The sequence below is a fragment of the Trichogramma pretiosum genome, unplaced genomic scaffold (genome assembly GCF_000599845.2).
Source record: "Trichogramma pretiosum strain Unisexual culture from Peru unplaced genomic scaffold, Tpre_2.0 scaffold3, whole genome shotgun sequence".
In the NCBI taxonomy this organism is placed as follows: Eukaryota; Metazoa; Arthropoda; class Insecta; order Hymenoptera; family Trichogrammatidae; genus Trichogramma; species Trichogramma pretiosum.
Window position 1 is genome coordinate 1,209,615 of NW_019641698.1, and position 26,709 is coordinate 1,236,323.

At 43.2% G+C, this 26,709-nt stretch overlaps 1 protein-coding gene across 2 annotated transcripts; it reads left to right on the plus strand.

Annotated features, from left to right (window-relative positions):
* Nucleotides 1-361: 361 nt before the first annotated feature.
* On the plus strand, nucleotides 362-26,586 carry LOC106650620 (zinc transporter ZIP11). 2 transcript variants are annotated; one of them, XM_014368754.2, is made up of 6 exons: nucleotides 362-2,969; nucleotides 4,081-4,582; nucleotides 6,270-6,421; nucleotides 6,494-6,579; nucleotides 20,014-20,271; nucleotides 25,567-26,586. In XM_014368754.2, exons 1-6 carry the CDS (start codon nucleotides 2,862-2,864, stop codon nucleotides 25,643-25,645), a joined length of 1,185 nt encoding a protein of 394 aa, XP_014224240.1. In that variant the 5' UTR covers nucleotides 362-2,861; the 3' UTR covers nucleotides 25,646-26,586. The 2 variants fall into 2 exon arrangements, with proteins under 2 accessions (XP_014224240.1, XP_014224241.1); XM_014368755.2 differs by having other exon boundaries at nucleotides 364-2,969; nucleotides 4,081-4,330.
* The last annotated feature ends 123 nt before the right edge of the window (nucleotides 26,587-26,709 follow it).

Below are 26,709 nucleotides of genomic sequence, written 5' to 3' on the forward strand. Positions count from 1 at the left end.
CATTCTGAAATTGAACGATTTTTCGTTGAATGATTGATCGAATCGATGGATCATCTTTCGTCGCGATGGGACTACGTTGTAGAAAAGAATTCGCGTTCAAACCATTGCCTACATTTGTTTTCAGATATCAATCGTCTGCTACGCGTTAGCGTATCGACTGTAAACGAGTGTCATTACGGAAGGCCGGCAACAGCGCAATGAAATGTTGTATACACTCATGAGAAATGTTATGACGTTGGAGAACAGCGGGCAACCCATACACGATTGCTTACACACGCGTTGCGCCTCCAAAGTGTGTGTGCATAGCTCTCACGCATACACACACACACACACAGACGCAAACTCATTACAGCTGCGAGCGCAGTCATCGTGTGTATAGTCACATGTACACGTATACGTCACGCAAACATCGATGCAACGCGGCGAGACGTCGATTTTCTGCTTTCTGCCCCCGCTTCGCATATTGTGTGTATAGTTGTATTATCTGTCGCGCGACGAGTCGACCAATTGTCTCTGTGCAATATAAGACGGAAGACGAGTCCCGCAAGTGCTTGTAATCGACCAAGGATCAGGCGGCAAAGCTCACTCGACGCGGCTCGGCCGGTTAAATGCACAAAAGTTTACGCGCCTATCGATTAGGAATGAGTCGGCGGCGCATCGCCGCTCTCTGATATACTTTTTTTCATCATTTGCTTAGTATTGCATGCCGCGAATGGTGGAACTGGTGTTTCATAAAAGCGACGAAAATTGCTGCGGCTCGCGCGACGACCTTTGGGCAATTTAAAAAGTGAAAGTATCAGTGTAGATTGCACGACGGATCGCAAACTGGTCACGAGCATGGCAAAGGAGAAAATTGCTCGGCACGTCGAGAGAGGGAAAAGCACCCCCTGCACAGCGAGGTTATAACGCGCCGTGTACAAGTGCGCATATGCGGAGCTTGAAGGGCTCCGACACCGTCCGGCCGCCTCCGACATCTGCTGCAGCAGTAGTGGTGGTGTGCGCACGACAACGCGCTCGCAACGTCGATACGCGCGTATATAGTGTACAAACACGTGCAGCGGATCCGTCAGAATCCAAGAGCTTGACAACAAACGACTGTGTATTATGCTGATCGGCCGCGCGAGAGTGAGAAAAAGAGCGTCGAGCGCTGGACGGATTGCGATGAGCGGTGTTGCGACTATTAGGCAGTTGTGTCAGATTATACAGTAGCGGAGAGAGAGAGATAGGGCATCGGAACGTGCGTGGGTGCTGTGCGAACTCTCAACTCTCCGGTGCTGCTGCCTCGCATACGCACACACACACACATACACATTATATAGAGGCAAGCGCGGCAGATAGTCACACGGACACACGTGAGAGTAAACGAGTGTGTTGTATAGTGGCGTATAGTGCGAGCTGCCGACCGGAAGAGAAGTGATATACGTTGCGCGAGCGATCGTGATATTACCCACAGTCACATAGGCACACGCACACACATAGTTTGCGAATCCATCTATATATGGTGTGCAGCATTGCTGAATCTTCGGCTTTTACAAGTGAAAGCCGCGCGGAGAGCGAGAGATGTTATGTGTGCGCGGGGCTCGTCGTCGCGCGTATAATACGTGGCCTATGCAAAATTCCACGAGCCAAACGTAACGGGCTGCTATTGCTGCTGCTGTTTTGTGTTTTGTCGTTGCTGTTGCTGCATCGCACGTGATACTGCACCGTATCAAAAAGCTGCAGCCACCCAGCCGCGTGCGCGGATCATTGGATACGGATAACAATAAATAAAAAGCAGCAACGCATCGTACCGACACCACTGCGGAAGTTGTTATTAGAAGCCATTGAACATTAAATTAAAAAATAAAAGTGCGGCTGCAGGCGGAGAAACAGCTCAATAAAAACGACCTTGCCGAAGTGTTTAAGGATAATACAGAGAGAAACAAAGGAAAAACGAAACAAGGAGAAAAAGAAAAAAGGAGCGAGACGACGTCGGGTAGAGCAGCAGTCGTTAGCTTTCCAAGCGTGTCCACGTGACAGTGCCCACTGAGAAAAAAAATTAGAATAAAGATAAAACCGGAGCAACAAAAAGAAGAAGAAAAAAAAACTCGGCGTTGAATCGGGTACACTCAGAAACGATTATAAAGTGGTTTAGTGTAATACACGCACGCACACACAGCATCGTTGTCGGCGGCGGCGTCGGAGTAGTGCGCGAATTACATAGTGGCCGCGCCGCGTATAAACACACGCGCGCGCTAACTCGAACGCGCTTCTAAGTGCTGCTGCTGCTGCTACTTAAGTGGGTAGAGGGGCACAAGACACACACCGAGTAGTGCCCGATCCCGCGAGTGTTGCCGCCGCTGCCACAGGTTTTTAAGGAAAAACACTATATATACAGCACACCTATATATTATAAAACACCTTATGTACATTTTAATCCGTGGCAGACACACACGAGCGGCTCGCGCGGCCTGCCACATTAAATGCAGAGAGGCATATAATTCGCGCGAACTGGACGAACGAGTATAATACGCACATTGGTTCGCGCGCGCCGCGAGAGCATATCGTACACGCTGCTGTCGTTGTAGTAGTACTGTAGTAGTAGTAGTAGTAGTTAGCGTGTACTTTTATACATTATCGTGTGTTATTATGTATTCGTGAACCGCGAGCGCGTGTAACTGCCCGAGTGTGCCGCCGATCGGATACATAAATTCGCCGGATATCTCTTTTCGCTCCTTTTTTTATCTCGACATTTTTCTTCGTCTCGGCTGAAAGTTCCATTTGACTCCTTATAAACAGTTACTGAGTCCTGCGTGCAATCTCCGGTAGTGTTAAAGCTCGTACTAATATAGACTCGCAGAAGAAAAAGAAACGGCCGAAAGATGCTGAAGGATTACTCGCCGGTCACGCAGGCACTGCTCGGCACCCTGTTTACCTGGGGACTGACAGCTGCAGGCGCCGCTGTCGTCGTCGTTATACGCGGTAAACAGGTAAGATTCATTCATTTTCCATTCTTATTTATTTAAAAGAAAAAAATAGATCGATACATTTTGGAGCTATTCGGGACTCTTGTACATGTACTACAAGAGTCGACTGCTGCTACTGCGAGCATATGACGTAGTCGCAGCGAATGCTGATATAGGAGACATTTACCCATTGACATTCATCTCTTATATCGTCATTCGAATAAGCGATTTCCTTGAATCCGTGTACTCTCGAATTTCGCCGTGAATCTTTTTTTATATTTCTCCGAGTCAACGAAATAAAAAAAAATAACCGTCGTCGCGAGTCAACGCAACACGTCCGAGCGCGATGCCTTTTTAACGAATCGTTCGTATAATACCAAAGTTCTTTGAAGTGCATTCGCTGCTTGCTGCTCTCGAGTAGCTTGCGCATTGTCAAACGCAATATTTATTTGCCGAACGTTTTCCTGTTGTCACCGTCGTCGCTGCGTGCACACAGCTTTTATTACGCAACATTTAATCGTTATCAATGAGATTACGCGCGGCTCGATGAATTGCGCGCGTTTATTATACACTATACACCAGAACTCCGAGAAATTGGTCTGTTGCATCGCGTTCTCTCTTTAGCTTCTCGATAAAAAGCTTGGCTCGGTAAACTTGTGCAAGCACGACAAGTTCGCGCGCGCTCTCGATGCGTAATGCGACGATATTTACTTTTTTTTTATCTATGCGTGCAGCGCACGTCACACGCGTTTCCGCAACTGCTCGAATATTTACGCGCGTATCGACAATAAATATCAACGATCGATCAATATTTGACGATAATGTCAACGAGCGAGTGCACTTAATTTGGAAAGCTCGCTCAAAAGGTCAATTAACGAGACATAAATCGTTTCTAATTTTTAAGTCTGGCCTCGAGACAAATCGGTAGTGAAACTGTAATGAAAATAGCTATACCTGGATCATTATCTAGAGCGTCGGAAAAAAAACGGTGACGGCGTTGAAAAAATTATCTACTTTTGATTTCTCGTTCTCGGGCACAAAACCGCGCATAAAGCGAACTCGAGAACAATATTAGTGCACTTGATAAATCTCGAGCTAATTTCATTCCGTATCTGGATTTTTGGGCCAATTGCAGAGAAAACTGCTGGACGTGAGCCTGGGCTTCGCGGCGGGCGTGATGGTGGCGGCGAGCTACTGGTCCCTGCTGTCGCCGGCGATCGAGATGGCCAGCGAGTCGAAGCTGTACGGGGCCGAGGGCGAGTACGCCTTCGTGCCGGTGGCCATCGGCTTCCTCATCGGGGCGGCCTTCGTCTACGGGACGGACGCGCTCATCACGTATCTCGGCATACAGTCGCCCAACGTGCTGCTCGCCATGCAGTCAGTCGGTACGATGAACAGCAACAAGCGAAAGCAAAAAGCAAAGCGCAGCGCTCCTAATAAGAGCGCGGCTAAAACGAAAGGCGCGACGGCAAAGTCGGCGACAAAGTTGCCCGGCGACGACGTCGCCACGGTCGTCGCATACAGAGCGACGCGCTCCAAGACTAAGCTAAAGAGTGATAAAGAGGACATTGCGGCAGAGGTTGTTGTTAATGCTAAAGCCAGCGGGACATTTAAGGCCGAGTCCGACAGATACGATGGTACCCCCTCTGATTCACACACGCACACACACACTACACGCTCAGATATTGCTCCCTCTATACACTTTGTTGATGTTTTTTGTTTTTATTTTTACCTTTGTTGATTTTAATTTCAATATTTCTATTTATTCGTTTTCTACATCTTTTTTAGGTTGTTCGGGGTCATTTGATTTTTTTTTTGTTATACTTTGTATTGTACTTATACGTTGGTTTTGTATTTTACAATTTTAGTTTTTGTCTCGTTTTTTTTTGTTTATTACTTCTTTGTGATTGTTTTCTTTTTTTTTAGTTTGAATGCATTGTTGAATCTGATGACTGAGAATCTGCACTGGTATATATCAATGGTCAGAATCATGCTTATTGTTATGTGATGCAATTTTTCTCGAGAATTATTTTCATTGCGTAAGAAAATGAATATCTTAATTTTTTACTCTTTTCCCGAATAATTTTTTTTAAATACAAAAAATATATTCATATTTTTCATTTAAAAAAAAAGGATTTTGAGAAAAGTAAAAATATTTGTGCCGCTCTTTCATACGTTTATCGTTCAATCATTTACACTTTTGAAATGTACATCAACGTCAAATCCCATCATGTCTGAAGCGAACGTGCTGAAATTTTTTTTGCAAAGGATGCTTTTCAAACGAAAATTTATCAGAATTCCATCGTGCTGTTGAAGCCAAAAATTTTTTAAAATTCATATGAAAAGAACGAGAGTGTTGTAAAGCCAACCAATGCTCTGCTTCGTTACTTCTTTTTCGCTCTTATGTATATTAAGTTTTTGCATAGCGAAAGGCTGGATCCAGGCAGTGTTTGAAAAGTATAGAGCTTGCAAGTTTATCATTTTCTCGCGCATGTAAATTATTTTCAGCCGTAATATTACGAAACCTGACATATTTCATGATGGAGCGGCTGCCAATCGCGTTAATCAGCTATTTTACGTTGTATGAACTTTGCACATAGTGCACCGAGAAATAGGTAAAAAAGTAAAAAATCTTATTCGCGAAGACTTATCCTGGATCCGCTTTCAAATATAATTTTGACGCATGCCGGGTGGTTGGAATTTGCAAAGGTTACTTATACATTTTTTGACAAATAATTAATCAAAGCATGCTTCGAACATAGACATGGGTTATTATTTAAAATAATTTACCATTCTTTAGATAACTTGCTAATTCAAACGTGAAGTAATATTGACTAACTCTAATATTGTTTCTTTTGTTATTAACATTACAAAACTATAATTAACTTAAATTATATGTTTGATGCAAGTATAATTACAAATATAATCACTGGGAAGTAAAATTGACATTAGCTTTCAATTTGAAATCTATGTAAACTGACCGTTTTATGAAAATTCTATATTCTTACCTAAATATAAAACTAATCTATCTATGTGGTATGGGCTCAAGTACTCATTTAACTCATCTAAGTCATTTTTTCGTTGCTATATCTGTCACACATAATGTATGATTTAAGATCGCTAAAATTTTAATCATTCGTTATTTAATTAAAACTTAATGGTTGCTTGCGGATGGGAAATGGCTGACGTAAGCATAAAGACATACTACTTGGGTTACAATACTACTGGGATGAAATATAAACAATTAATACGCGATACGTACGCGTGGACGAGAAGACCAACTAATATTTGCGATTTTCGCAAACGCTTGGACACTATTTTCAGGTTTTTACGAGCAGAACGCTCGAAGAAGACAGCCGGCGAATCCCATCCGCAATCAGGAGTCCGGCGAGGTGATGGCCACGTACGAGGATCCCGGCAGCGAGGCCAAAAACGACCAGTGGAAGAGAATATTGTTACTCGTTATCGCTATTACTGTAAGTTCATTCACTTTCGGTATCGAATTATTGAAACTTGATCTTGACAAAGTATTTTTGTCGTGCTTCAAGGTACATAATATCCCCGAGGGACTGGCCGTAGGAGTAGCTTTCGGCGCGGTGGGCAGCAGCGCGTCGGCTACCTTCGAAAACGCTAGGTAATTATTTTTTTTCTCTCTCTCACTCTTTCATTTAACAGCGATCGCGTACTTGGGCGCGCGTACTTAGCAAAGCGATTAGAGCTTTATTGTCGTAATTATCGTGTATACGGACAGCGAATGTATAGTCAAGGGCGAAACACGTGCTACATCGTCGCTTTTACGAGGAGCGCATGTATTTTATAATATATTGTAATACACGTTAGTCCGACGTGACGCACGTATAGGCAACGTATAAATATTAGTCGAAGAGAAATCACTGGATTACCTCGTTGCAACGTCAGAGGTTCAAGTGTACGTCGATCGTTAACGTATGTGCCGCCGCCGCGGTCGCGTGATCCGCACGTTCGATTTTATTTACGTATAATATATATGCAGCGGCTTGTTGAGTATAATACATTAGCTGCGTATCGACGAGCAATGAAAATTGCTCCTCGTTTACTCCTTAACCGAATAACAGTGTACACAAACGTTTTTTTTTATTTCTTTCTCAGCGTAAACCATTAAAGTGAATAATTGTTAAATCATGCAGCCATGAAATAATTAAACACCGAGAATAGCGATGAATATAATAAAGGCTTCCCTCCGTCATAAACTGTCGATACCGCTACTCAACAATGCGATAATAATTGGTGCATATAATGGCACGAACATAGCTACATCGAAAGCTTCGTATACCGATTTTTAGCTCTACTTTATCCGCGTGGAAGCGAACGAGCCTCTTTACCGACTCGATCGCGTGCGCGCGTGGCGATCGTCGTCGACTTTTGCTCGGACTTCGTATAGATGTCTCTCATCTGGAAAATTGCGGATCATTCATGTTAACATACGAAACTGTACAGCGCACAAAGGCTTGGTGCAGCACTGCATGCTACATTACTGAGGTATATAGTGCATACATACATCTCTGGAAGGTAGGGGGGAAGTGCACGTTGCAAGGTAGGAGGTCTGCATGAATGGAGAGAAAACTGCAGCAGCAGCCGCGGCTGACTCTGTGCGCGCGTGTGTGAGTGCGAGCGTGTACGTATGTGTGCAGTGGACGCGATGTTGGTACACGACGGTGGCCCTGGAATCCAGCCAGCCTTAGGCGCCGCGCATTCCATCCCCACCCTTTTTCCGTGTGTCCGTATGTACGTATAGATGTGTGTGTGTGTGCATAAAAAAGTATATACAGGTATATATACATATTGTTGTAAAATGCACATCACAAAAGTCTTTCTCTCTTCCTCTCGCTCTCTTGTATGCGCTGCGCGGCGTATAACTCGCCGAGTGAGAGATGCTGCACGCGCACAAGTACATGTAACGCGCCGAGCGCATATAATAGGCAGCAACTTTTCAACCTGCGTCAAAGTAGCGCCCGGACTTTTTCACGATATTACAACGAGAAAAAAATCCGATAGCGACCTTGTAGCGATTTCTATTTATTTATTCTGCTCTCTGGCCGATGCTGCGGCTCGATTAACGCGCGTTCGACTGCGAGGCGATATTGCAACGAAAAAAAAAAAGAAAAAACAGCAGTTGCCGTAGATTTATCGAAAATAATGAAAACAAACGAGGAAAAAAAGCTCCAGCTACGCCGGCCGCACGAGCCGCAGGAGCTCAAGAAGCGTAAAAATGCTTACGAGGAATCTCGAGGCTCGTTTATTCGTATAATGCATGTTAGAATTGGTGCCGTATACGAGTGTGTGTGCGTGCAGAGGCAATTCGGTCGCGTGTCCAAAGTGCGAGAAAAAGAGTTTTTATAAAAGCGCGTCGAAGATTCCTGGAAATGAGCTCGAGCGCGTGCACGCGTGTGCTGCGCCGCTGCTGCTGCAGTCTACTTCTTATTCTTGCGCTTCCAGCTTTGCTCTTTCCCCCTTTTTCATCTTGGGCATATTCGCATTGTGTCCGTGTGTAAGTCATGCACGTGTGTGTGTGTGCGCGCGCGCTGCTGCTCGTATGCGTGTTTATTATGTACGTGCGCTCGCAAGGGGTTATATGTATCGGCATCGATGCAGCTCTCTCAAAGCCGCACGATCGAAAAGAATAATCGTATGCAGATATTTCCGTAAAAATTGAGCTCGACGTTTTACGTGGAAAAGAGAAGGATTGTATCGGCCTTTTTTTTTGCATTATCTCGCGGCAGAATCTGAACTTTCGTTTCTTACAAAAGGGTCGCATAAACAGCAAAATTGCTAACGAATGCGCACCGAGGAATGCTGTAAAAAAGATTGTATGAAAATTGCATACCGTGCATTGTTCGATGATTAAAAGTCTAATTAACGTCCCGGTCTCGTCATCAATTTGTTACGGCATGTACGAAGAGAAAAGGTTTAACAATGTGGCAAATGCTCGATCGTCGTAAAAATGTTTCCACGCACGTTTGAATAATTTAACGTGAAAATACATCGGATGCAAAATTGTTATTCATTCACACATGAACGCGGACCGAGTCAGTTCGAGAGAAAGAGAGAGAAAAAGCGGATTGAAAAATATTTACGCGCACGCACGATTATTACTCGTGCAAATAAAGTATATCAAGTGCGCGATCGCGAGCATAATCTATGACGACTTCTTTTTTCTCTCCTTCTTTCTCTCTTTCTCTCTCTTTATTTTTCCAAAGTCCGAAGACGTACATCCGGTATGTGTATATAGGCTACATAACTCGCTTACATACACGCAGATCGAATGTAGAGCGCACACTTGCGAATACATATACGCATTCATACCGATACACGCGTACAAATACGTATATGTATATATACGTGCAACATGTATGAATGGCATACACAGCATTGCTACAGCTTGACGCGCTTCGCTGATAAATCGCGTAAGGTTATCGTGCCAATACATACATAAAACCTAAGTCTGTCCGTCTCTGCGCGATTGCATACGTATATATTTGCTTACACATACACACGTATAGCACACATATTATTATACGTGTGCTTTGCTTCAATCTTCCTTTTCATACTCACTGCAGATGTATATATACGTAGGCAGTTCATTCATAAAACTGCGCGTATTGAAACGACCATTTGAACTGCGAGGCAGCAGCAGTAGCAGCAGTGACCGTCGAAGCGCATAAAATCTCCGCATATTCTTCATACATCGCATACATCGATTAATTTTAAATATCTTGTTGAGTGAAACAAATAACTCACGGAGACTATGCATTTTTTGCAGGCTATCGGTTGCAAATAAAATTGTTGTAAAATTGAATAGTTTAAATTTCTTGGCGTTATATGAAGCCATTCGCACAGATATACAGATATAGCATACGGGTGTAAAGACAGGAATAATACGAATTTCCGTTTGTTCGCGTTTTAAAACGATGGCATGGAATTCAGTTCGACCTCACCATCGGTGTTTTATAGTCTTATAAGAGTTGTTGCAAGCCATCGCCGAGGAGAGGGAGAGAGACTCGCAGACGTTCTAACGGATCAGTCGTATAGTCGTATAGTTGCACTAGCATAAGTACGTGTACACAGACACATACACATATCCAGAGATAGCCGATGCCAACAATTTATAAAAATATGTCCGCGCGTATTCGTACATTTAAAACGAGCGGCTCTGCGACAAAAATATTAACTCCGTTTGGTTCTTTGCACTGCTCAAGCGATAGTATACACTATTGCGTCTGCGCTGTAACGAATCGATTGAATTTTTTTCCAACGACTATATAGGAATTTTCGGTAGTGTTGTAATTCAGGGACAAGAGAGTTTGATTAATTTTGCGCGAGTTTTTGTACAAAAATATTGCGGTGTAAGTTGCATCTCGAGTACTCTTGAACAGTAATAACAATCGTGAGCACGCATCGAACGCATGATTCGCTCGTCTGTATCAATAACAAACAAGAACTCCACTTGGTATTTTCATTAAGTAACGATAGAGAATTAATTTTTATGAAATAACTGCTTCGATCGTGACGCGTTACACAGACACACGCGCGTATATCATGGGTGTGTGTGTCTGTCTGTGCATGTGCGCAAGAAGTCCATGTGCCTCGACGGCCACAGCGGAATGACGTTTTTTGCAAAGGACACGGGCGTTCATTGATCGCAACATCCGCACTAGACGACGATGACGACGGCCGCTTGAAACGTTGTGTTTGTTCAGAGGCACATTTTCATTAAACGCTCGCTGCTGCGTTTGTACCGTTCGTTTCGCTCGTATAGCCGGCCGCATGCACACGAGCTCGAGAGAATAATTCGAAAGAAATGCCTCCGGAATGGTCGCGTACATATATATATAGCAGCTTCGACCTTATCGAGACTCCGTATAGACGTGTCTCACTTATTTGTATATAAAATACGTGGCCGTAATTCGCTCGCAAAATCATCGATACAAGATGAATTGGACATTTATATGAATCGAGATTTGAGAGCGAGACGCGCTGCTCGTGTGTTGTACGTGTGCATCGCTTATAATGCCGTGCACATGCGAGTGTGCAGATTGGAATACTCGTGCGAAAATAGTAACCTCCCCCTTGGCTTGGGCCTCGGCTTTGTTAATCTTCGCATCGGAGAGCATGAGAGAGAGAGAGAACTGCGAGAGCAGCGCAAGATAGCCATCCCGTTCTATTTAGCTTATTATACAGCGAGCGAGAGAGAAAGAGAAGTAGCAGCAACAGCGGCAGTGAGCAAATCCACACTTCCAAGAAACGAAGCATCAATTTACCTGCGCGACTCTATGTGACATTCCATAAGCCAATATAATACTTTTCTCTCGACTCTGTGCATGGGCTCTCTTTCTCTCTCTTTCTCTCCACGCGGCGCGGAGAGCCTCTCTTCTGCGCGCCCGTATAGGTCTACTATATAGCGAGTCGCGCTCGCTTTTCTCGTATTACGCGCCCGCTGCCGTAGAATTGCAGCCGCCTCTCTGTGTGTTGTATGTATGCATGTATGTTTGTAGGCACCTTATGCATGGCATGTGCGCACATAGCACTGTCGAGCTCGCGCGACTATTGCAGCGCTCATTTTTCTTTGTCGCAATAATGCAATTCTAACTGCAGAGTAGAATTAAATTCTAGATCGAATTTCTTCGAGTTTGATTCGAGCCTGGCGCTCGATCAGGTGCACGCGGCCAGAGAGAGAGAGCGAGAGGGAGAAAGGAACTGCGCAAATTAGCTTTTGATTTTCTCGAGAAGAGCCGCGCACGTACCGACTCGCGAGAAATTTGTCAGATTACGCTGCATGCGCGCGAAGTAAAATAATTACCCAAACAGGTGAAAATTCGGAGCGAATATCTGTCGCGCACTTGAAGAAAGATCGGCTATGCGCGCGAAAATGCTCGCTTCCATCTCGAGATCTTATGCCGCGCGTCTAGTGCAATAGATAAATTTGCGAATCGACGCTGACAATAGGCAAGAGACAGCTATAGCGCGGATCATCGCAGCTGTCGCGCGCCGCGAGTCCGATCGATATAGCGTATGGCATAGGATATAATATAACGAGACGGCAACTAGCGTCGTTGCGATCGGTATATACACATTTATATGCCGCAGTGCCTAACGTGTCGTATCGCTCGAGTCGATTCTCGAACTCGTCGAGAGAGCCAAGCTCGAATTTTTCTCTCGCACAAGCGCAATCGCGTACATACATATACGTGCTGCGAAGTGTATATATGTACGTATATATGAGTGCGCCGCGCACGTATAAGTATATATATACGTGCAAGTGTACACATATATAGTTGTGTGTGTCTGTGTGTGTGTGTGTGTGTGTGTATGTGTACATGTAAAGCCTGTACGTGTGTATGCAGAGAATGAGAACAGAGAAAGAAAGAGAGGAATGCATGGGAACGAGCAGCACGAAGAGTTGCTGCTGCAGAGCCGACCGCGATTTGCCCGCGCACCACATTCCAACGCGAGCGAGCGCGAGCTGGCGCACACCAAAGAGAAAGAGCGAAAGAGAGAGAAAGAGAGAGAGAGAGACGAAGCTGCAGCAGCAGCGTACAGCACAGCTAAGGTGGCCCTGTGTTAGCTCCGTGCTGCTCTCCGAGCTGCAGCAGAAATGCTGCCTTTAGCGCTGCAACGTTACTCCACCTACGTTTTCTCTGTCTCGCCAGCTCGAGCGCGCGCGAGATCCATGCAGTATTATACCTATACGGCCTGAGCGAGCGAGCGACTCGACCATCGCTGCGAGCGCACCACAACACAGCGCGATATATGAAAGAAAACCGCTTGCCAATGTTACGTATGGATGTATGCCGCGCGCGCATCGACGGATTACCCAGAGTCGCTATTTGCCGAGAGAGCCGCTGCGGCTGCAGTCGAATGCCGTTCGCTCCGAAAATTTCCAAAGACTCGTGTATGTCTGTGTGTGTTTGTGCGCCTGCGAATGATGCGCGCTTTATGAATGGATTCGCGTTTGCGCGGCTCTTTAAATTTCTCTCGACGTACTGCTGCTGCGACTCTTGACGCGAGGCTGCGACTTTCTTCCTTTCCGTGCACTCGCACGGACACACACGCACACGTCCATGCTCCTGAAAATTCCTCAACCCCATGAAAGGCAATGGAGTACAGCACGACCGTATATACTTGTACTCGTATATAGCTATATAACATTGGCTGGATCACATCATCGTGGTCATGTAACAGTCTAAAAGTCGCAGGGCGTCGTTGCCGCTGCAGCAGCAACAGCAGCTTAAAGAAGCAGAAGCGGAGTGCGAAACTAGCTTGGCCAGTTTGCCTCGAGTACTGCCGCTGCAGCTCGCTTTTCTGTATATAAGCTTTTTGCTGGCTGAATCTCAGAAGCGATAATAACAGGCGTTTTGAAGAAGGTCGAGAAACGTCCTGCGCGCGTGTCTGCAGCAGTATCAACTCTGCACGAGCGCGTTTACGCTCCTTATACGTATCCTATGTACCTTATAGCCAATGTGCATACCATAATATACCTACTCGCTGCTCTCTCTCTCGTCGCAGCTATTCTCTTTAATTTTTCGATTCATCCGTATTCCCTTCCTACATCGTATTGACTGTTCGCTTGAAAAACTCTTTTTCTTACATCGGCCACGCGTCGTCGCACTTTTCTCATTCTATATATATACAGTGTTATATTATACATCCTCCGCGATAAAAATTTCTTTTGCTGATATTGATTTTTATAAGCAATGTGCGCGATTTTGTCGCGCGCTCGCGCTTGTTTTGTCTGCACCGTGTACTCGGCTGCCTCGGAAATTCCAGTCGAGTGTATAACGCGCTTTGCCATCGAATAGTTTGAAAATGAAAATGGCATTTGCGCTGCAAGCGCGTACACAATGATTTTCAAATTTTTATTTTACTCACGAGAGATTAAAGTAAATAACATTTATTTTCACAACACGACAGTAACTGAGTGCAATAAAGAAATCGACTAAAATTCTAATTTCCGTTCATGTGTAAAAATCATTTTTATATTCAAATAATCCCTACAAAAGATGATGGTTAAAAATCGCGCGAATAGGGTAAAATAGGTTTATTTGGCGAATGCAACGTAGATGCACAAACCCACACTCACTTGCATATGTGCGAATGTAATTTTTATATATATGTGGAGAGAGAGTGAGAGAGAAAGAGAAAGAGAGAGAAAGAGTCAGGAGAGGAGAGTCGCGACGACGAAACTTACATTCCGTTCTCACGAGCGGACATTGACCGGCGCGTATACAGCATATGTACAAGTATACACAACTACAGGTATTATGGCTGCTGTTGCTACTTTGGCATAATATACTCTGTGTATGTGCAACTTGCTCTCTTGCTTTATACGTGTATGTATATATTGTATATGTGTATGTGTGTGTATATATACCGCACTGCCAGGCACACATACATACGGTAGTTCGGCAATTCATGGACAACGCGAGAGAGCCGCGATTTTCTAGGCCTTATATATATTTATATACCCAGGAGAGGAGAGTATAGAGTGGCAGAGCAGCGACAGCAGCAGCGGCGGCGGCGGCATTCACCACCACCAGCGGTGAACACATTTTTCATGCGCACTGCAGCGCGCGATCCGCTTGCACTGCCGAGAGAGAAAGAGAGAGACTATATTGGGTCAACACTTTTGCGTGTGATTTCTTTTTTCGCGGTGTACCTACATTGCAGCGCTCACATACACATACACACACACACATACATAATACACTGATTCTCATAGAAAACTATGTAGGCAGCTGGTATTATAAGCTCGCGCACTATGGTGTCTCGCGATCGCCCGCGAAGCCAACAACTACCTGTGCGCAGCTCTCGAGCGAGCGCGGTGAAATTGCCTTTGAAAGTTCGTAACAGTAATAATTGAATTGTGAACTACGGGTAGCTGCAGCGCGCTTTTACGTGTCTATATATATACGTATACGGAATGCAGCCTTTTAAGTGATCTTTCTATTTTTCAACGTTCAATTTTCATAAATTCTATCCGAAATATATACGTATATAACTCTTTTCGCGCGGCCTTTTAATCGAGCCCGTGGCTGCTGCATCGGCCTGTGCGTGCGCGTTAGACTTTCCATTACACCCCGATCGGGATAAAAAGCAGAAGACTCGACCCGCGAATTAATTCATCACAATGACGAGTTTTTGCAATTGACCCGCGTTTTTCGGTAACTTCTGGATTCTTCGATTCGCGTGCTGGTCTGCAAATTATTGATTTATACCAGGGCTTCGTAGAGCAAAATCGCGATCGCTTTCCGAGCTTGTACTTATAGTTTAGCTAGTCTGTCGGAGATTCAACAGAGCTCAACAGCTGCTTCCACGGAGGTTGATGTCTCTGACGCACGAGTAGCATCTGTGCGTCTCTCTCTCTCCCTCTCTACCTCTACATCGTCTCTAGTTCGCTCTCTCTCCGTCTTATTTCGTTTGTCGCGGAACTTTTGCACCTTTTTTTATTTATTGCTCCGCTTCGCCGCTTGCACGACGTAGCTATTTTCGCGCACTGCTTGCGTGCGATGCGCGCACATAGACGATGCAACTATCGTGTAATTTATTTATTTGTATAAGCTCGGTGATTTACGTTGATCGATAAATTCATAGGCTTCGGAGGGGCTTTCTATTTTGCCTTGGAAACGCGGAAATTTCTGAACGCAAGGCCTAGGAAGATCGTTGTAAATTTTGCACGTTTCGATGCGTATGATATTTGATGAATATAATTTTCTTCTTTTTTTCTCATGCACCAGCGGTACGGTTGGTTACACGAGTAGCATTTATTTCCAAGTCGATCGATTTATCAGTGGTGACCCCGGAGTTGCTATATAGCATCGGTAGCAGAAGGCAACGAGACGTATACAACAAGAAATAAAGCGGAGACGAGTGCGCGTCTTTCAACCCTGGTAAATCTTAGCTCGCGCGTGAGCGAATTAAGGAGACTCATTCGTTTAACCCAAACATGAATATCAGACTTTTTCTTTTGAAGTGATAACCTGATTGGGTCATCGTAATGAACGTTTTACTAATGCCATCTCTACATTAAGCGCGAGTTTTCAAATTACTGATAACGTGATAGCCTTTGTCCACGGGCTGGTATACAGCTCGTGCGTGCGAAGTTCATTGGATGATGGCTACGGTATAAATCAATCATTAGTAAAATTGCTACGATTTTCAGAACTCAGAGAAAGTGATAATTGAGCGACGTGTATCAAACAAAATTCACATAAACGAATGAAGCGAGAAATATTTCTGAATGACTGCACAAGTGCGCTTTAACTATGTTCCAATCCAGCTTTAATGAGGTATTAGAAAGGTATTGTCGTTACATTGTACATACAAATATGAAAAATCAATTGGATTTGTTGGGTACGGGTAACAGCACTACACTGTGGCAAAAACGGATTCGTGAATAAATGTTTAGATGCGACGCTGAGATGTGCACTTACAGTACGTAGTTGATCCAAGTTCAATGATAATTGCAAAATAATACTTTCCAATTAATAGGCACACGTTATACTTAGCATCGGGTGAACTGAATAGTCACTATATTTACTGAAATTTTTTATCAAAAATTACAGTTTTTCAATCCTCTGCAAGTATGGAAATCAGTTGTGGAATAGAAATGCAAAGTTTAAAAATAATTTTTGTTTCGAGGCGAGAATTTTCTACTGTAAAAAAAGCTCAACTTATAAATGGGATTTTGAAAAATTGGTACAATGACAATGCACTAACAAATAACACAAATTACAGAAAAAACATAACTATTAACATGAATGAGAGGTGAAAAAATCTCACGCTCCGAGGGTTTGCTCCAATCGTGTACTCCATTTATGTGGTTTTGGAGGTGAGGTTTTTTGTTCAAATGATTTCCGATAAATATGACATTCGAAAGGTTAGTTTAGATTAAATCACACCAAAATGAGAATTTTGAGTACATGCTGGTATCCAAATGATTTGTGATAAATATCATATTCGAAGAGTTTGCTACGACGATTACTACAATAAAAATCTATTAATATAATTTCACCTAACTTTTCCTGTAACGCTATAATATCATTCAGGTGGAACCCAAGCTACTAAGATATGGGTCGCGATATTAGCATTGAAGACAGTTCATCTTGAGTTGTTGGATGATCTATTCTAAAGAAACTTGCTTGGAGCCCTGGTTCGATTCGGTGAGCGATGAAACCGACCATCAAAAAATATGAAACCTGAATGTAACCTATTTTAATAAAACTGAACACACCTACTGAACAAAATAATGAAAAAGAAATATCTCAATTGGACCACGATCTCAGAAAGTCTTGCCAAAGACGTAGTCTAGTTGAGTTTCATCCCACTACATGCCCCTAATTTCGGGGGTTGTGGGACGTCACGGTCAAATCTGTCAAGACTCATTCAACAGTCATCCTTCACCAACAACCGAACTCTTGTGCAGCGAGTGTTAAACCAAATTAAACCATACCAAAGTGTTGTAGCTAGGAACTTGGATATTATTTATTTTTTGCAGCAGAACAGCTGTTTGACATTGTGTACGCGTTATAGCGCGTATTGCACAATGCGTAAGTTCGTCCAAGCGCGACTACTGTACAGCAGCTTGCATCGAACGAGCCTCCTCAACACTATATAACTCTTTCTTGTACATATATACTCGGTATGTGCGTGCGCTCGGTGGCGGCTAGCTAATATACCGATCACCGTGGTATATCATATACCACTTGCGAGAGTCCTGAGGAATGCGGGAAAGAATTCCGAAGCTCTCCTTTAATGTTTGCGCGCGCGCGAGAGGGAGAGAGCTGCAGAAAAATCAATCGAGACGTTTGCACGCGTGAAAATACCGCGTGCTTCTACGTAAATAATACATAGCTTTATTTTTGAACATAATTGAAAGGGATATTATTACAAATTTACCGGTCTGTGGAAACGAGAATCACGCTTGGGTATTGGTAGTTATAGCCTCGCGATCGGTTCTGAATAAGACGATTTTCATGAAAATCGGATAATTCAGACCTTTTCGAAAATTCTCAAGTCTTGCTTTACTTCGTTGATCCTAAAATACATAAGATCATTTATGACATCACATATCAATATTGAAAAGATAAATAATACTATTACCAAGCTTAGGTGCGACGATTGTAATTATAGCCATATAATCTGCCCTGTTATAATTATGCAATGCTTCATCTTCTTTTTCATGAGAGTGAGATTCCAGCGGAAGTAACTCTAATTAATAATGTTTGCAATTACTGCAAAAATACTAACAAAGAAAAGTAAAAAAATAAAAATTACGATGCAAAACTGTAATAAAATTTGTAATGTCGGAGTTTCTCCAGTAGCTTTTTTAGATTTGCTATGAATAATTTTAGTTTACTCAGAGTATAGATTGCATCAAAAAAGTTTCTTAAGTGCTTTCAAGCTAGCTATCTATTAATGATTTCTGAAGAGAATCGTACCAAAAACGTAATTGATGTTTAAAATTTGAAAAAATTATTTACGTAAAGAAGTATGAAAAATATTTTGTGATTTATTGTTTCTAACGTGAACAAAGTACATATATGTTTTGTAACGTCAAAGATATCGCAAACATTGTATGAGTAATATGTCTATTTGAGACGGGAAATCTTGCAGTCATTAAAAGTATTCATTATATCCGATGATGATTAATGAATCATTGAGTTATTTCTGCATAAACATCCCATAATTCTTGCTAATAACTTTTTGTCGTACAATCATTTGTGCGACCAAATACAACGAACCCAGAGAAGATTTCGTTACGAGAAAAAAAAATTAAAAAGGTGAAGTTGAAAGGGTGAATTTATTTGCCTATTGCGTTCTGTTGGAGAAATGTTTGAATATCGAATCGATAGTAATAAAATATATGTACGCATCGATCGATCGATCGATCGACTTTCATATCTACTTATCGTGTGGTCGCGGCGCAATCCTTTAACGCCGCGTGGCGGGCGCGCATTCAGCATATAATATATAATACATGCACGCATAACTTATATAACGTCGTCATACGAGAAAGAATGCGCCAAGCGTCTGGAATGGGCGTCTGGTCTCTTGCATCTCTCTCTCTCTCTCTCTCTTGCTTTTAGCTGCTTGCATACTCGCGCAGGCACGCATCGAACGTTTAAACGTCGCTGCACACACGATCACGCATATTATGCATGTAGACTGTATGCACACAAGAGAGAGAGAGAGAGGAAGATTATGCGGCGCGCGTATAGCTAATCGTCTCGAGTTGAAACAACCAAATTCCACGAGCTCGTCATTGCGTATAATTGCTCTCGTTAATTCTCGACGGCCGTACATATAATCCTATATATCGCGCGATATGTAATGTATGCACGCGCCGCGCGTAGCTCGTCGTTGCAAATCGAGCTTTCACCTATACTTACGATATGTATAACAAGCACAGACGCTAGCGTAGAAGTTTTTCGCGCGCCGTGATTCGATCCCGCGAGCTGTCTGTCGATATCGCTACTTTTGTTTTTTTCTTTTTATTTTCGCGCGCGCTACGAATACCTGGCGAGCTTCGCGCTGCTTACATCGTCGATGTGTTACATATCCGCGGCCGGCTCGCGTCATAATTGTCGTGTGTCTATATAGCGCGCGCTAAGCGTTGGCTTTCATTCACGAAGCTGCCAAGAGAACTGCGAAAAGTATCCTGCAGTAATATATATATAGAAACATCTTCGTTCGTTCATTCACCGGCAACTCGCGCGGCTTGACCCTTATATTGCCGTCATCCGCTCATATGCGTTTCTTTCTCTCGCTCTCTCCGCTCGTTACACGTGTACACATACACACGCGTATAAACGCATACACGTACGGATGTATATGCGAATGAACCGTTGCCTTCCGATTCTCCGGCAGCATATACGGGCTTTACGCGCAAAAATAAATCGACGCGTGTACGTATGTATGCAGGAACGAAGAGTCGACTTGCAACGTCGCATTATCATCATCATCATCGTGATCAATACATGTATACGCAATACATAATATATATAAAGCTGTGATATTTTGCCGTCTGTTGCAGGAATCTAGCCGTGGGCATCGGCATCCAGAACTTCCCCGAGGGCTTGGCCGTGTCGCTGCCGCTGCAGGCCGCCGGCTTCAGCACGCTCAAGAGCTTCTGGTACGGCCAGCTGTCCGGGATGGTCGAGCCGCTGGCCGGCGTGCTCGGGGCCGCCTGCGTCACGCTGGCTGCGCCCGTGCTGCCCTACGCGCTCGCCTTCGCCGCGGGGGCCATGATTTACGTCGTCATCGATGACATCATACCCGAGGCTCATCAGAGGTACGGTATCACCAAGAGACACGAGAGAAAAAAAATCTCTATACTATATGATTGTTGCGCGCGCGTACGTCAACCTGCTGTCGAGGCATGCGATTTTTCATCCTTTCCGCGCGCCGATCATCCTTTCCTGTTTGGATCCTTTCCTGTAGATTGTATTTATATGTACAGAGAGAGAGGAGCGCAAACATGAAAAATTCGTGCGCCCGTGTTTAAACACCTTTTCGGAAGGAGCGTACATTATAGATAGCCCACGTTTACCTATCGTGTGTGTGTGTAGCTCGGTATTCAAGTAAGTCGCAAAAACTGTTTAGCGCAAAATCTTTTAACGCCCGAGGTGCTTTCTCTCTCTCTCTCTGTAGTGGATCGCGCGCACGTGCGACACAAAAGCCCGTGTGTATATAAAAGAGACTAGCAGCTAAAACCAGTCCTTTTATATTCGCCGGGCCAGCTCGTGCGCGCGATCCACTACTACGCGCGGCGACCGAGTCCAAAATCGTCCTCGTCGCAGCTCCTGTACTCCGGCAGCTATAGCACGTTATACGCGCACACAACTACCAAGTGCACATCCCCGCGCGCAAGCACATTGTCTTTTCTATAAAGCTGCCTTTATACGCAGGTATAATGCGGATAGAGACGGTTTCCGTACGAAGAAACCAAGTACGCGCTTGTACGTATGCCCCCTTTGCTGCGAGTCCTATATAAAAGACTTGTTTCGTCGACTGCAGGCAGCGGCGGCAGTAACCGCGCGCCGGTGTTACGCTGAAAAATCGTAGCGCTCGGTGTGATTTACGCCGTCCTCGTCACCGAAACTTGTTATTTTTATGCGGCGTCTTGGGTTTGTTGTATTATGTAAGCTATAGATATATACGTATACTCGAAGCTGCTGCTGCTGCTTCTGCTGCGGAACTGCCCTTCCCTGTTCGTATCGATGCACGTATATGTATAGCTAGCGCTGCAAAGCTCATAGGGTAAGAAATAGTATAAACGGGGTGGAGACTTATATATCCTATGTATGTGCGCTCTCTGCACACCTTATATTATACACATATCGTTAGGCTCGAAATGTACTTTTATGAATTGGCAGAAGAATTATAGATTCACGGCTTTTAATTGTTCGCTGGATTATATTATGCGCATTTATGAATAATGCAGGTGCGCTTTGTGCCATTAAAAACGAGGGTCACTCGTTTATATCCGGGCTCGATGCTATATACGCGTATATAATGTAACGATACACACATACACACACGAATATAGGCACATAAATACATAGTTTATATATAGAGAGAGAAGAAGAAGAAACGGGCGAAGGAAAAGACAGACTTTGTTTCGGTTATAACTGTCAAATTGGCCCTGATTCAGAATATATATGGCTACGAGTGACAATAAACAACTGCTACTACATATATATAGCTTATAACTACTGCACAGATATGTGCCTATGTACCTACATACCATCGCAGTTCGTTCTGCTGCGGGCTTTTTATCGTCGATACATTAAGTTAAAGCTGTTTACTCGAGATGGACATTGTTGCCTGCACCTCGTCCTCGTCGAGCTCGTACTTTTATATGTATTATACATGCTGCTACTGCTACACGACGAGGAGAATCTCGTTCCACGAGTGTGAAAGTCTATTAGACTATTTTACGACCAATTGTTAGAAATAAAATCCCATTTCGAGCTTATATTATATGATATAGCCCCCTTTTGTGCGGTTAAAGAGCGAGCCACGTAGCTGCCTGTAACAGTCCCAATTAATTTCAATGGACGCGCGAATTAGCCACGACTACTCGAACTCGTAAACGAGCCATGTTTTTTTGGCAACGCGCGCGCGATCTTTGCATTTCCGTTTGTTGCGCAACTCGCTCTGCTCTTCGTTCATTGTACATGGGAAAATCGAATGAAGAAATTGAAAAAAGAAACATACATTCGCGCGTGCGGAACTACACTCCTCGTATAATCTCGCATTTCAGTCGATATACACGCGCATACTCGCACGAAGCACACGCGTGTTTATAACGTTATACGTATACGCGCATAGAAACCCTTCAGAAACGTGAGTACCGTAGCCGGAGCTTTCCCACCGACACAATGACCCATCTTCCGACCATAAGGGAGGTACTTTTTCACATATTATTCAACTTATCGCGCCTTTTTGGTTCTCACTCGTTTCTCTCTCTCTCTCTCTCTCTCTCTCTCTTTCGCAGCTAGCTCGGCTCTCTTGTTTTCATACATTTCCGTGAACTTCTGTTTTTGTAAAAATGTATGTGTGTATATAAAACTCGAGTCATACGTAAAATTTGAACTGGATTTGTGCATGTAGAAAATTTCGTTCCTCACCGATCGCTCGAAGGCATCGCTATACTATGCGAGCTATGCGTCAATTATAACGCAGGCTTGAGCGCGCGCGCGCGACATAATTTCAAGCGCATAAAGCCTATATATAAAATATAAAAGAGCTTGAATCGCGCGAATAGTCATGGAAGGTCGGAACGAAAGGATAATAATAAAGGATTACGGTGACGTATATAATAGCCAAGCGCTACGCAAAGGGAGAGAGATTATAAAAAAAAGTTACGAGACGTCGTTTATTACAGTCACGCGATATTGAAATTAAATTCCTGCGGTATGCTTCTCGGTTTTTAAATTATATCATATTATTTACAATATATACATATAAATTTTTGGCAGGTGAAACTTTTTCATTGTACATTTTTATTCATGATATACTTGACGTCATGGTGTACGTTGATTGTCTAATGATCATGACAATTTTTCCCAAGAGGCTAAATTTAATAAATTGTATTTTTTCGCATACATTTCATTTTCATGTAAATATTCTCTATGAATCTCGTTAGAAAAAGAGAGCACCGATGAGGAATGTCAAATATAGATTAAAATCGTTGTAGATAGTCTGCGAGATTCAAAATATTTCGATTTTCAATTCATTAGTTAACCACTTCGGAAAGTACACAAGCTATGACAGATCACTAATATGTCAACAAAGTGATGATGGCTTACGCATGAAAATATTCAACTAACACACGGTACTGTGGTAACATAGCGATGTCAATAATAATACACTGTATTTCTGTAAAATCTGATGAATAATTACGTTTGTGGAATGAAAATTTTATTTTGGTTAGTTGATTGATTTTAACTTTTAAAATATTTCTTCTTAATTTCGACTCTGTTTTTCAATTTAGATTTCTTTCCAATTAGGGTTTATTGATAATTCATAGCTTTTTAAAATAATGGAACTCTACCAATGCTATATATGTTCCGATTATAGATTATACACGAAAAAATTTGAATTCGATATTTACATTCTTTATTCACACTAAGACGAGTATCAAAAAATTGAAAATGTGAGGCGATATTTCAGAGAATTAAAAATTTATCGAGCTGATGCGTCTTGTTCTCATGAAAATCTCAAAATTTCAGAATAACAGTTTTATCGAGATGATGTGTTTTGCAGTTGTGCAAATCTCAAATTAAAACAAAACGAAAAACAGTTCTTTGAGAAATATTCGAATGCAAAAACTCATCAAAATATGACAATTTTCCCTGTGATTTCGGAGCTCAACCAAGAGAAGAAGAAGACAGGAGAAAAATCAAATCTTCTAAAATTTTCAAGTCTTGATCTGAAAACAGCAAACCAAACACATCGACAAACGATCTTTCCAGATCATGCACCGAATGAATTAGAAAAGAATTCTAAAACGTGTAAAACAGACGGCACGAATATTGTCGACAGTCGAATATCGACTAATAATACAATGTTCATTTAGCCGACTCGTCGAATTTTACACCCCTAAAAATAAGCTGCTGGAGGAAAAAGAGAGGAGAAACGAATAAGGGAGAAAAAACACCCCCTAATTCTCACCAATACGTATCGGATCTTCGAGCTTGGAGAAGTGCGGGGCGCAGCAAACTCGTTCACGCGATCCTTCGGGGCCAATCGGACTCGATATACACGGATACAATATCGTCGGGCATCGGTATATAGGGCGCGCGCGCTGAATTGCCTTGAATAGCTTCATAATATAATATTTGACTGGAATCGTTGTTGAACTCGCGCGCGAATATTATTATATAGGCAAGAAATTCCGCTGTATAGGCTTCTTTTTTCCTATGCGGCACACAACACATCGTATGTATACGTATTTAACTAGACCCTTCCGATTCTGCTACCACTGCTGCTGTATAGGCTGTAAAGCGAGGCACCGGTTTCCCATCGGCACGCATGCATTTAGAGAGGAGCGTCGTGGTACAGTAGTAGCAGTAGTAGTGGCCCGCTCGCGCGGGGAGCTCTTCGTCGAGTATATGCGGCAGTAGTGGCAGCAGTCGACTGGCCTCATTGTCATTGTAATTGACTGGCTCTCCTGCCTATATGTGTGTGCGTGCGTGCGTGCGTGTACGGACCACTGGCAGAAAGTCTCTCTGAGATACTCGAGTTATGCAGGCTCCCTCGGGAAACGCGCACCATCACGCATCTTGTCCGCGCCAGCAAGCCCAGCCAGCCAGCGCGCACATGTGTTACACATAGGAGGCAGCCAGAAAAAGCTACGGATCGCGTCGCGACACGTCTCCTCGCAAGCACGTCGAACACGACGACGATTCGGGATAGACGGCTCGCCGCGAAAAAACCTATTATATACCTTGCGCGCCCATTGTAATTCTCGTGTTTAAGCGTCGATTGGCCCTAGCGCGTATATAGTCCTGCGAGCATGCTCCTGACTGTGTACAGTGGCAGCAAGTGTGTCTCGCACCCTATATCTATATTGCTCGCTTGCTAGCAGGTATATATATGTGTGAAAAATGAGCCTCGAATCGCTCACTCATACACTCGCACCCGTGCTGCTGCTGTTGCTTCTCACTCGCACTCCATGCGTGACACACAAAAAAACTAATCGCACGGCTTGATTATTGTGTCGTCGTAGTCTCTCTCTCTCTCTCTCTCGTTGATATGTGGATTCTTGTTATACTCGTGCGGCGGTAAGTAGGGTTCCGCCTCTCGTTTATGCCTTCGTATACTCGTGCTGACGTACACGATGCACCCAGCGCTTATATGTATATCGGAAAACGGAAACAGTCGTCGATGTCTGTTTTGCAATTGGCCTTTCGATATTCACACACATACATACACACATGATCCATATAATACGCGCAATCTTAATAGCCGTAAATATAACACGATATTAATCGTTAAGAAATTCTTGCTACGTTATTATTATTAAAAAAAAAGTCATCGTGCTCATATATTATCATTATGCTCTGATGTGTGCTTGCAGCGGCAACGGCAAGTTGGCCAGTTGGGGAGCGATTGCAGGTTTCCTCGTCATGATGTCGTTGGACGTCGGTCTGGGCTAATTTTGCTGCGGATTCCGTCCGATCCGAGGCCTCTTCGTTTCTCATGGCTGCAGCTGGTTTTCTACACTACGATATTACAATGCAGCATTCAATCGTCCATCGTCAAAAAAGGGCTGTGGTAAATCAAATGCCAAACTGCGCTGGCGTGCCGAGAAACACTTTTTTAATCCATTTTTTCGTTTTACTTTTAAATTTTAATGAAAAAGGCTTCGTGTGTTAAAATGACAAATCATAGCGTGGACTTTGTGGTTAACACACCCTTGTCTCGCCAACGACGTTAGATAATAAGTAATCTCAATTTTATGCCTTACTGTCGGAATTCAAGAGATTTTCAAAGCTCGTTCGATGTAATTGAATTCCATTTAAAAATGGACAAGCGACGATGGTCCAGCCAACAATAATAGTTAAATTAATCTCAACGCAAGATGTCTATTTTGATACGCCTGTAAATGCAACGAGAAAGCCAAATTTTATCCAACTTGACGCGGTAATGTAAAAAGAAAGGTACTGTCAATTTCTTTGATCTTAGTGCAATTTATCGAATGTTTTATATTGTTGAGTAATTTTGTCTTAAGCTAAGGAGTATTTAAGTCGGTTTATATTAAACCGCGAGAAAAAAGTTGAGTAAGTGGGGCTGCACGATAGTTTATTTTGTACTCAACAGTGAGTAAAAAAGAAATAACGAAACAATCACATAGATTAATTGCTCAAATTTTTAATATTATTTTTCGAATCGTCGGTGTGCCAACCGCAGGTGCTCCTAATGTTTAACCAATTGTCTAGAGATATTTATGCATTTCGTAAAAAATGTGCTCGAGCTTAGCCCATCACTCCGACTGCACATCGAGGAATTGTACTTTTGTATAATATTCGTTATACAGCGATGTATAGCGCGCAAAATTTCACACACGTCATTTTGAATAAAGTAAGAATTGATTTTTTGAATCTGTCATTTTTTTTTGTTCCTATAGCATTTCACCCCTCCTCCTTTATTGGGTTCATCCATCACCTGGAGGTGCGCACTTGAAACGGAGACGCGAGTTTAAGGTAAGTTCAGGGTCGAG

Bases quoted from the DNA above. Each gene is read 5' to 3' on its own strand.
- LOC106650620 (XM_014368754.2), top strand. From the start codon at position 2,862: ATGCTGAAGGATTACTCGCCGGTCACGCAGGCACTGCTCGGCACCCTG. The intron at 6,580-20,013 runs GTAATTATTTTT...CGTCTGTTGCAG, and splicing joins GCTACCTTCGAAAACGCTAG to GAATCTAGCCGTGGGCATCG. The intron at 20,272-25,566 runs GTACGGTATCAC...GTGTGCTTGCAG, and splicing joins ATACCCGAGGCTCATCAGAG to CGGCAACGGCAAGTTGGCCA.